General features: G+C 44.5%; 1 protein-coding gene across 1 annotated transcript in view; it reads right to left on the bottom strand.

The window, feature by feature from the left end:
- TMEM38A (transmembrane protein 38A) overlaps positions 1-3,712 on the bottom strand; it is a 125,492-nt gene extending 121,780 nt beyond the window's left edge. The window contains exon 1 of the mRNA XM_077253071.1: positions 3,432-3,712. Within this exon, the coding sequence (XP_077109186.1) occupies positions 3,432-3,555 (124 nt within the window). The 5' untranslated portion in view covers positions 3,556-3,712. The remainder of the gene's footprint in view (positions 1-3,431) is intronic.
- Positions 3,713-12,786: the final 9,074 nt, after the last annotated feature.

Here is a 12,786-nt window from a genome sequence, read left to right as displayed (position 1 = left end):
CTCCGTACACCTCGTACACACCCGGCTCTGCTCCGTACACCTCGTACACACCCGGCTCTGCTCCGTACACCTCATGCACACCCGGCTCTGCTCCGTACACCTCATGCACACCCGGCTCTGCTCCGTACACCTCATACACACCCGGCTCTGCTCCGTACACCTCATGCACACCCAGCTCTGCTCCGTACACCTCATGCACACCCAGCTCTGCTCCGTACACCTCATACACACCCGGCTCCGCTCCGTACACCTCATACACACACTGCTCTGCTACATCCACCCAAACCCCTCCTGACCTCACACAAAAGCTTACCCTCCTCCAGCATGATGACAAACAGCACTGCACTACTGTCCTGCACTACACGGAAGCCCTTGATCATGTGACTCCAACTCCTCCCCTCCTGTGACCTCATCACAGGTCCTGTGCGCACAGAGCAGTGGCAGCTATAGTAGTGGTGTGCGGCTCTCTGCGGTGGAGGGGCTCTGCTGCGGGTCAAGTGCAGTCCCACCCGTGATCGCGAGTGCACGCGCAGCAGGGCCTGTAAGGAAGAATTATTTAAAGGGCCGGCGGCCCATTTTGTAGATTAGAGTTCTTAGGAGCCCGCCCAGTCTGCTGGACTGGGTGGGCCCCTAAGCACTGCGGGCCCCGTCGCAATTGCGACCCCTGCGACCGCGGTAGTTACGCCCCTGCCTCCAACACTTTTCCTTTCATTTTTTCCCCATTATGTAGATAGGGGCAAAATTGTTTGGTGAATTGGAAAGCGCGGGGTTAAAATTTCACCTCACAACATAGCTTTGACGCTCTCAGGGTCCAGACGTGTGACTGTGCAAAATTTTGTGCCTGTAGCTGCGACGCCTCCAACACTTTTCCTTTCACTTTTTCCCCATTATGTAGATAGGGGCAAAATTGTTTGGTGAATTGGAAAGCGCGGGGTTAAAATTTCACCTCACAACATAGCCTATGACGCTCTCGGGGTCCAGACGTGTGACTGTGCAAAATTTTGTGGCTGTAGCTGCGACGGTTCAGATGCCAATCCCGGACATACACACATACACACATACACACATTCAGCTTTATATATTAGATTTTACACATGAATATGGATCCCAGGGCCTGAAGGAGAGTTTCCTCTCCTTCAGACCCTGGGAACCATCCAGGATCACTTCCGATATTTGTGTCCCATTGACTTGTATTGGTATCGGGTATCGGTATCGGCGATATCCGATATTTTTCGGATATCGGCCGATACAATCCGATACCGATACTGTCAAATATCGGAAGGTATCGCTCAACACTAGTGATGGGGCCATAATACAATCTGGGAGCTAATGTGGGATCTGTGTAAGGTGGGGGCATCATACAGTGTTGGAGCCATCAAACAGTTTGGGGGTTACTAAGGGGTCAGTATACTGTGTGGGTGGTACTATACAGTAAGGGGGCATCATACCGTGTATAGGGCAGCATCATATTATGTAGAAGGGAGCTGTATAGGGGAGAGAATCCGATCATTATTAAATGTTAAGTCGGCACTTGTTTCTTGTTGTTATAGGGACATTCTGGTTATTGTGGCTGTCAATGGGGCACACAGAGGATGTTATTACATTCTAGGGGCCAAAATATGGCCACTGTTTTCTAGGGCTCTTGCACCCAGCATTACTATATTCTAGAGGTTTGTTTTACCATGTAGAGGTCACACAGTACCACACAGTAGGTGCGGTAATAGGGACACATATGGCAGTAGGGGCTCAGCATTGGAATATCACCACGATGGGCAGTTTGTGCAGGTTGGGAATAGTCCCATTGGGGACAGTGCTGAAAATATGAGACGTGAAACGTGTCTTTGTTGTAATCTCTGCAGATGAGTCCTGGCTGGGATAAGTTGTGTCGGTCTAGGCCAGATGGAAAAGACAGGAAAAATGAACTACTCAATCAGAAAGAACATCAGCTGTAAGTCACCATCTGTAACTGTGTTGTGATCTCTTATATGTTCTGTAGGACTGGTATTTACCACTGTATGGTCACTTTATGGCGGTAATATCAGTGTTGGTGTTTGTATTGGTGTTGGTGATGTTTCAGACTACTATTGATCTCCAGAAGGAAAGTGCTTATGCCCTGGGGCACTATTCAGTAAACCTATTATGGTGCCCATGACCCCTCTAAGGGCTTGTTCACACGTTGCATCATTATTCAAAGGTAAAAAAGCTGCACTTTAGAGTACCAGCAAAGTGAATGAGCTTTCTGTAATCTCATGCAGTACCACAGCAAAGTGTTTTTTCAAATCTGCAGCACATCACTTCTCTCAGCGTTTTGCAGTGTTTTTCACCCATTCAAATGTGTATGAAAAATATGCATATAAAAATGCACATATTTTTCTGCATCAATTTTCCTACCAACACTGTTATCTTATTTGTACAGAAAAGTCTGTTGCCACCTTTGGTCAACGGATACGGATATACTGCTATTAGAATGCAGTGAGGCATACAACATGATGTCCACCAAAAAATGCCAATTGATTGTAACTTTACTATTTTCATATCTGATTCTCCAATAAGCAAACATGAATCCATGAAAAGCATTCTGTACCTCACTCTGCATCATGTAAAGGGCTGGAGCACAGGCGTAGCTAGGGTTTTGGTTCAAGGGGACAAAACTACCCAGGCAACCCTGATTACAACTATGGTGACGCACCCTATAGTGGAGGAGAACCTCAGCAGATGACAGTGCTGTTACTAATAAAAATCTCTTTCTCTCACATTTGGTTCTGACATTTCAAAAGATGATTTTTAGACTGGACTTCCTGTCTATAATATGTTGTGAAGGTCATTGTAGACCTTCGGGCTCTGACTGAAGACTCAAGTGATGTTCTCCCAACTGCTGATGACTATGGTGGCCAAACATGGATTGGGCTAATGGGCCCGATGTGGCTATAGTTATAAGGATATACCTGTATAGGCGATAATAACTGTATAGGCTATAACTGGAGTTTTATACACGCTGACCCTAGATAACTTCTTTTTTTCAGGCTGACATTCAGTTTATGAATGTGAATATAAATCCACTTCCTGCCCGTGCTTTTTCTTGTTTTTATTTTATATTATCTGTTGTTATTACGGATAATGATGCTGCATTTATCTTTTGTGCTATTTAATTTGGTGTGTAACTGAAGTACTAAACTACAATTTTGCAACTATCGGCTTATTACCCGACTATTTTTCTGAAGCCTTGTTTTATCCTGCTGGTCTGAAACATCCAACAATCCAGCCATTCATTGTCTTACTATATTTTCTGCATACCTTAAAAGGCAAATTATCAGTTGTCACAGACTAATGCACTTAACCCCTGCAATGCTATGTATGACGAATACATGCGTAAGACATGTGAAGCTAGTAAATATCATCAGTATCTGCACATTATAGCTGAAATGACCCACCTGGCTCATACTTGAGATATAGGATGGAGATAATATAATACGCCACATCAAACAGTGGGAAGACAGGTAATTTGGAGAAAGATACAGCCAGGTCCTCCAGGCTGAGAGATGACAGCAGCTCCATGGTGGTGGCTTAGCTTCCCACGCTGTCCTTGCTGATAGTGACAAGCTGCCCTGACTGTATAGGGATCTATGGGGAGGGGTGCAGGGGGATGACGGACAGTATGTGTGGGATCCCCTCTCCCACCTTCATCAATGCTAAAATAAACCACAGTAGTACTGGCTATATTTAGCTGCCTGCGAGAAGCCACTCCTCTGTGCTGCCTGCATGGGAGGGCGAATACACAACCGTAGAGAATTGCAGGACTTCCTTCTCATCAGTTAGATTTCTATTATCCATATTCATGATCTCGTACGTCCACCCAACCTCCTGTACGTAGTCAAAGGAAAATGCAGTAATGCCACTTTGTGAGCTGTGTATTTATGCTGGACAAAGGTTGTACAAAGACTTGGGTTCATCTAGTTCAACCTTTCCCCACCAATTATAAATTCTTTGTCACTGAATTATCTATAACCCATAATGTCATTAGTGCTGAGGAAAGCATCCAGCCCTTTTTTCTGCCCAAGATTATAATAAAAGGTTTGTTCTTTAAGTATAAACACCGTCACTGCTGTCCACAGACCGTGTCTGGTATCACAGTTCATCCCCATTACAGTGGGGCTAATGGGTAAACTTTCTCCTTAAAAAGAAAACCAAAATACAAATGAGCTTTTCACAGAGGAAGAGAACAGGGTCTCCAATGTCACCTGGTGGAGGTAGCAATCCTAGAAGTCAGTATTGATTTCCTTGTCAATCCTTGTCACATGACCTAGGATATAAAGCCAAACTAGAATCTCCAAAAGCAAAAGACCTGTAATTCCAGACAACTGTTTTGGGGTTTTGCCCCTTGTCACTGCAACATAGGAGACTGGTTGGAATGACCTGCAATATGCTATTGATGGAGATGATGAAATAACATCACTTGGATTGGGTCTGCCTTAAGGATACCCCAATGATTCAACGTTTTATGTTCATGTGCTGAGTGTGAACTTGCACTCAACTGTGAAGTGTACAGGGCTCCAATGTCGAATCTGCCAATCTTTGTGTTCTCTGGCAACCCTGTACGGTGTTGAGCTGTACGCACAACACCCACTTGTCACCCCCCTGCAGAACCGCTCCTTTATAGGGGTTGTCTTGTTAATTGGCCATCATTTCTACCTGTTGTCTGTTTCATTTGCACAACAGCAGGAAAAATTGATTCACAATGAGTATTGCTTCATAACTGGACAGGTTGATTTCACAGAAGTGTGATTGCCTTGGAGTTACATTGTGTTGTGTAAGTGTCCCCTTTTTTTGAGAAGTGTATATGATTTATTATATTGCTATTATGTGATTGCACCTTTACAATTACTGGAATTTTCTGGGACTTGTCCTTTAATTTCTTTGGGAGATTTCTAGCTCATTGATCTGGTGTATATTTTAATTATGGGGTGTGCAATTTGTTATTGACTGACATTAAATGTTTTTAACCCATTTCCCACCTTGGACTTATCCATACGTCCCTGTGACCTGGGCCTTATTAAACTGGGATGTATTGCTACGCCCCAGTGATTTTACATGCACACAGGCTGTGCGCGTGATTGCCACTGTGTGTCAGCTGATTCTGACAGCTGACACCCAACGCTCAGTACCAGGAGCTGCCGGCATTTTAACCCCCTAAATGCTGCAATCGAACTCAGTTGGATCATTTTGGGAGCAGGCAGAGAGAGAACAGCCCTTCTGCCCTTGGATCACAGACCTCACAATGTCATTGCGGGGTCTTGACCGTTGCTATGATGACCTGATATCGTCATGACGACATCCAGATCACCATAGCTAAGGCTGGGTTCACATTTGCGTATGTGTGCGCAGCGTATACCTGCGTACTGATCCGCATGCATCTTGCATACATATATTTAACATTGTGTACGCAGAGACATGCGTTAGCATGCATTGCCTGTGGATGCATACGCATGTGTCATTTCACGGTACTCAACATGTTGCATTTTTTGAGGCGTCAATTTAGCGCAGACATACGCATGCGGATGAGTGCGTCAAAACAACGCATTACTGTCTAAGGGAAAGCATTCATACGCAAGGACATGCGTACGCGTGCGTTCGATACGCATGTGTACTTCGCACTAAACATGTCCAGGAAATGATGTCACCACCTGAAAAATCCCTGATGTATAAAAGAGGGTCTGGAGACAGGTAGTCCATTACTCTCAAGACTCTGGATGGAAGAGCAAGACTCTGGACAAGACTCTGGATGTAAGTATAGACGCTTTGAAAATGTATCTCATTGCATTCTGTACTCTGTGCTTATGTTTTGTTTTCTCTTCCTTCTAGAAAGTGTTTTTTTTTCCTGTCCTGGACTCCTTGCCTGGCTTGCTACTTCCTTTTCTGTGATTACCTGTTGTGGATTGCTCCTGTGGTCCTGTGTAAGTATGAGTGTGTGTTCTATGTTGCTCTGTCCAGTTTCACACTCTGCCCAGTTTCACACCCTTCGTCACTTTGTGTCTTATTTTTTTATTTTTTTTTCTTGTAGACTGTGTTGTCCCCGTTTTGTGCTGCATTTCCGATGCGGTGCAGCTGTCCCCGTGTTAAGCTGTTTTTCCACTGCGGTGCTGCTGTCCCCATGTTGAGCTGCTGTTCCGGTGCTGTGATGCCTGCTGTGCTGTTGGACTGCTGCCTGTAATATAAGTATTGGCCTTCAAATTTTTTTTTCTTTTCTTAAACTACATTGTGTTTGTCTCTTTTAAACAAGTTCAATTTTTCTATTCTTTTCTGTAGTGTTTTACTTGACTGCTGCCTGCTCTTCAAACATGTACTCCAGTGACGACCTGACTGCTTCCCCAGGGTGGACATGGTATGTTTTGACTGTCAATACTACACATGTGGTAAATCATGTATTTTCTTTACAGGAACCTTCAAGTGCGGAAGAGCAGAAGCAGTCAAGTTGAAATTAATCTTCCCAGGGTCGTCTGGTTCAAATTCGTGATGTAAGCATTCTTTTCATTATCAGACTTGTAATTGGATTTTTTTCAGGTTTGTATCTTTAAAACTGTATGACATTAATTTTTTTCTTATTTTATTTGATCTATAGGTTCGACAGTGTGAGGAAGGTCAACATGTTATTGACAATGACCTACTCATTCCACTGGTTCAAGAGCGTGTAGCATTGTGGGACCCCCGTGATCGTAATCATTCCAACTCAGTATTGATTCGACGACTCTGGGAAGAAGTGGCCAGATCGCTGTTGGATGATTGGGACCATGCAAGACCACAAGTCAGAAAGGATTTTTTTAATTATTGCATCGTGGTCTATGTTTTGCTGTAAATGTTGTTGTCTTTTTTAACACTTAATTTTTTTTTATTCCCCCTTCACAGTGAAGAGAGTAAAAGTTTGTTGGCGTTCGATGAAGGATCGCTTCAATAAGGATATCAAACAGGAGATGCAGGTTAAAAGTGGTGCTGCTGCAAAGCTTTCGAAGTATAAATATAATCGTATGCTGACTTTTCTGAGGCCTGCGCTTGCTCAGCGAATGTGAGAATCTTTTCTGTTGTCTGACTATTATATAAACTTTAGAATTTTTTTTTAGTAATGTTTTTCTTTTATTTTCCACACAGAACCTGGAACAGCACTATAGAACCTGGATCTTCTTCTGTTGGAGCGGCCCCTCATCGACCAGCCAACGAACAGTCTCAGTCATCCACCAGCGATGTAGCAACCATACAGGCTTCACAGGCTGGGGAACAGGCAGCCGGTCCATCAGGTTTTCCCCTCTCCCAGCCCTCTGCCACTGCTTTTGTTGGGACTTCTCGTCACCGGCTGAGGGCCTGGGAGAGGTCAGTTATGCCTGAGTTTATTCACTTAAGCTCGGTCTATCAGGATGGGATGAAGGTGATTGGAGATAGACTGGACACTTTTACGGGATGTCCACAGACGCCTTGACCGCCTGGAAGCCGACCTTCAGAGACCGGCGAGACATTTTTTTTCAGCAATAGAGCGGGCCATGTCTGAAAACCTTATGCCTGAACTCCAGCTGAACGTCATGCAGGCCTGCCAGGCGGCCTACAGCCAGGCATTACAGCAGCAGTCCCGAAGCTATCAGCTGCAGGCTGGATTTTACCAGCATCAACAAGCACAGCATCACTGGCCTGTTCCCCCAGTTCACAGCTACACCACGCTCCAAAGTGCAGCACCCCTACAGAAAGCAGCATCCACCATGCTCCAGAGTGCAGCATCCACCACGCTCCAGAGTGCAGCACCCCTGCAGCAAGCAGAATCCACCACGCTGCACAGTCCAGCACCATGCTCTGCTACAGAGGCCAAAACAAAGAAACTCAGAAGGACTCCAAATATTGATTTGGCATCGCACTGTAAGACCAGGAGTAAGAAATATCGGCCAAAAATGCTACTGCCACCTTCACCCTCACCTTACAAAGTGTCTCTGTCTATTATTTCACTACCTTCCCTTGGTTGTCCCCCTTCCAATTTGTCTCTCCCTTTCCACAGTTCAACTGCTAATGTGTCGTCAACTCCCAATGTGTCCTGTCCCATCCAGGAGCCAATCCTTCACTTAATTGCCCCTTCCCCTATAACCCCTTCATCATCAAATGTAACTCAATCATCCCAGCTCAAAACCCCCAAGGTCCACAATATATCACCGTCATACCGACCCCCGAACATAAAACCCATTGTTTGTTGTTAAATAAAATTTTTATTTTGTTGGCGCAATCCCTGTTTTCTTTGTCTCTTTATGCGAAAACACACACATGTGGGTATTGCATTGTTGAGTCAAGTTGTAACGGGTGTTTAACTGGAGGTGTTTTATTAGTAGTAAAGTCTGCAAACATATGTAGTAAGTCAGCAAACATATAACATTTACTTAAAGTGTATTAAACCATATCATCTTGCCATGCAAGACATCCAAAATCCAAAACAAAGTAAGCAGCAAACTTGTCCCTCATGTGAGCATTTTCCACTGTAGTCCTCAGAGGGTGATCACAGTAATCCTGCAAAGTGGTATCAACAGGTTTGTCAAGTTCTAATTGTAGTCGCTCTTTTACCAGGATGTAATTGTGCACAATAACACACACTTTGACCACATCATCAATTGTCTCAGTTTTTAGATTGACTGGTGTTCCCAAAACACGCCATTTTGATGCCAGCAAACCAAAGGCACACTCTACAGTTCCTCGTGCCCTTGTCAGTCGGTAGTTGAAAACCCTTTTGGTGTGATTCAAGTCCCGACTCGAGTAGGGTTTATGAGGTTGGCACACATTTGAAATGCCTCATCCCCATCCACAACAAATGGCATTGGCAGTCCTTCAGTGTTCGGAAGAGGTTGTGGCGTTGGAAAATAAAAATTATTACCATACAAACGTTGGCCCATGCCAGAGTTTTTGAAAGTCTGAGAGTCATTTCCTTGTCCAAATGAGCCAACATCAACGGCGACAAATCGACACTCAGCATCTGCAATCAGCATGAGAACAATCGAAAAGTATTTTTTGTAGTTGAAATGCTTGGATCCACTTTCAGCAGGTTTCAGAATCTGAATATGTTTGCCATACACAGCCCCCACACAGTTAGGAAAATTACAAATTTAATTGAATTTTTGTGCATTTTTCAGCCAGAGTTCAGTTGTGGGTTGGGGGAGGAATTCTGCATGCAGAACGTCACATAAAGCACGGCAGGTTTCTCCAACAATCCCAGAAAGGGTGGACACTCCAATCCGTAACTGGTAATGTAGAGATCTTAAGGTCTCTCCGGTAGCCAGGAATCTGACGAACAGCAAATGGGAAAAAAAATCAGTGCATGGCTTTTCTAACAATAATACAAACAACGTGTTTATTTTACAAAATTACGCACCTCAGGGTCACCAACAGACGTTCCTCAGCAGGAATTGCTTTATGTAGTTGCGTGTCCTGCCTGGTGATGGATCTGTTGTGAATTCTGCTCTTGGGCTCCCTCCGGTGGTTGTTGGTGGTAGTGCAGTTGTCTTGGGGTTGTAATCCAGGGCAGGTGTTTCTGCTGATTGCAGCTCTATTAGGTATTTAGGTGTGCAGGATCCATGACTCCTGGCCAGTTGTCCATGGTTCTTGGAGGGATTGCATCTCTCTCTGGTTCCTCATGCCCTGCTGCCAATTCAGCTAAGTGTCTGGTTTTTTGTCTCTGTGCACACATGCAGTGTGCTTTGCAATTCAGTGCAATTTATTGTGTTTTTGTCCAGCTTAGACTTTGTTTGGATTTTTCAGTCATGCTGGATTCTCAGGAGATGCAGATATACTTTCTATGTCTTTAGTTAGATGTAGAATATTTGTATTATCTACTGTGGATATTTTTAGGATTTTAATACTGACCGCTTAGAATTCTGTCCTATCCTTTTCTATTTAGCTAGAAGTGCCTCTTTTGCGAAATCCTGTTTTTCTGCCTGCGTGTGTCTTTTCTCTTATACTCACAGTCAATATTTGTGGGGGGCTGCCTATCCTTTGGGGTTCTGCTCTGAGGCAAGATAGAATTCCCATTTCCATCTATAGGGGTATTTAGTCCTCCGGCTGTGTCGAGGTGTCTAGGACGTGTTAGGTACATCCCACGGCTACTTCTAGTTGCGGTATTAGTTTAGGGGTTGCGGTCTGTACAGGTACCACCTACTCCTGAGAAAGTCTCTCATGCGGCTCCAAGGTCACCGGATCATAACAGTACAACTGGCCAACAATGAGTTAAATGCATCTCAGAAGAAGGGAAGAAAGAGCCATTTTTTTCTGTAGCCTGCTTTGTCTTTTCTTCCCTCTTTTCCTCTGGGTGACTGAGGAGTCTTGTGCTAGTATGGATTTCAGGGATTAGTTTCTCGTATAGACCAGCTTGCTGCTAGGGTTCAGGGTATTTCTGATTATATTGTTCAGACTCCGCTTTTAGAGCCTAGGATTCCTACTCCTGATTTGTTTTTTGGGGACAGGTCCAAATTTTTGAGTTTTAAAAACAACTGTAAACTGTTTTTTGCTCTGAAGCCTCGTTCCTCTGGTGATCCCATTCAGCAGGTTAAAATTGTCATCTCCCTGCTGCGTGGCGACCCTCAGGATTGGGCATTTTCCCTGGAATCTGGGAATCCGGCTTTGCTTAATGTAGATGCCTTTTTTCAGGCTCTAGGATTATTATATGATGAACCAAATTCTGTGGATCAAGTGGAGAAGACCTTGTTGGCCCTATCTCAGGGTCAAGAAGCGGCAGAACTGTATTGTCAGAAATTTAGAAAATGGTCTGTGCTGACTAAATGGAATGAGGATGCTTTGGCGGCAATTTTCAGAAAGGGTCTTTCTGAATCTGTTAAAGATGTTATGGTTGGGTTTCCCACGCATGTTGGTCTGAGTGATTCTATATCTCTGGCCATTCAGATTGATCGGCGTTTGCGGGAGCGCAGAACTGTGCGCGCTGTGGCGTTGTCCTCAGAACAGATGCCTGAGCCTATGCAGTGTGATAGGATTCTGTCTAGAACGGAACAACAAGGATTCAGACGTCAGAATAGGTTGTGTTTTTATTGTGGCGATGCTTCTCATTTCATTTCAGTCTGCCCAAAGCGTACAAAGAGAATCGCTAGTTCAGTTACCATCGGAACTGTACAACCTAAATTTCTGTTATCTGTGACCTTGATGTGCTCATTGTCGTCATTTTCTGTCATGGCGTTTGTGGATTCAGGCGCCGCTTTGAACTTAATGGACTTTGAATTTGCCAGGCGTTGTGGTTTCCCCTTGCAGTCTTTGCAGAACCCTATTCCTTTAAGGGGCATTGATGCTACACCTTTGGCTAAAAATAAACCCTAGTTTTGGACACAGGTGACCATGTGCATGGCGCCAGCCCATCAGGAAGATTGTCGTTTTCTGGTGTTGCATAATTTGCATGATGCTATTGTGCTGGGTTTTCCATGGTTGCAGATACATAATCCTGTGTTGGATTGAAAGTCTATGTCTGAGACTAGTTGGGGTTGTCAGGGGGTTCATAATGACGTTCCTGTGATGTCAATCTCCTCTTCCTCCTCTTCTGAAGTTCCAGAGTTTTTGTCTGATTTTCAGGATGTATTCGATGAGCCCAAGTCCAGTTCCAGGGACTGTGATTGTGCTATTGACTTGATTCCAGGCTGTAAGTTTCCTAAGGGCCGACTTTTCAACCTGTCTGTGCCTGAACATACCGCCATGCGGAGTTATGTTAAGGAGTCTTTGGAGAAAGGGCATATTCGGCCATCTTCTTCACCGTTGGGAGCGGGATTTTTTTTTGTTGCTAAGAAGGATGGCTCCTTGAGACCCTGTATTGATTATCTCTGTTGTGAATTCCGTTCTCGGACTCCCTCCTGTGGTCATGAATGGTACTTTGGTTAGTTCTGCTCTTGGACTCCCTCTGGTGGCTTTGAGTGGAGCTGCTGGTCACTGAGGTTGGCTTTGTCAGCTGCTCTCGTTTATTGCTGCTGGCTTCCCTATTTAACTCCACTCAGATCGTTACTTGATGCCAGCTGTCAATGTTTCAGTATTGGTTCAGATCTCTCTTGGACTTCTCTGAGGACCTGTCTACTCCAGCAGAAGCTAAGTCTTTGCTAGTTCATTTGTTGTTACTGCTTCCTGAATATATTTCTTAGTACTGCTAATTTCTAGTCCAGCTTGCTATCATGATATTTCCTTGCTAGCTGGAAGCTCTGGGGTGCAGAGTGGCACCTCCACACCGTGAGTCGGTGTGGGGAGTCTTTTTGCTTACTCTGCGTGGTTTTTTGTAGTCTTTTTGTGCTGACTGCATAGTTCCCTTTGCTATCCTCTGACTATTTAGTGAAGTCTGGCCTCCTATGCTAAAACCTGTTTCATTCCTGTGTTTGTGACTTTCCTCTTAACTCACAGTCAATATATGTGGGGGCTGACTTTACCTTTGGGGAATTTCTCTGAGGCAAAGTTAGGCTTCTTTTCTATCTTTAGGGGTAGTTAGCTCTTAGGCTGTGAAGAGGCATCTAGGGAGAGTTAGGTACGCTCCACAGCTATTTCTAGTGTGTGTGATAGTAGTAGGATTTGCGGTCAGCAGAGTTCCCACTTTCCCAGAGCTTGTTCTGATTACTAGTTTACTCATCAGGTCATTCTGGGTGCTCCTAACCACCAGGTCCATAACATATCTCCTTTTGAATAAGATCACGGTCAAGTTTCAATACCCTTTACCTTTGCTTTCCGATTTGTTTGCCAGGATTAAGGGGGCTAGTTGGTTTACTAAAATTGACCTTCGGGGGGCATATAATCTTGTTC

The sequence above is a fragment of the Ranitomeya variabilis genome, chromosome 1 (assembly GCF_051348905.1).
Source record: "Ranitomeya variabilis isolate aRanVar5 chromosome 1, aRanVar5.hap1, whole genome shotgun sequence".
Taxonomy (NCBI): domain Eukaryota; kingdom Metazoa; phylum Chordata; class Amphibia; order Anura; family Dendrobatidae; genus Ranitomeya; species Ranitomeya variabilis.
This window is presented reverse-complemented; position numbering and strand designations above follow the sequence as displayed.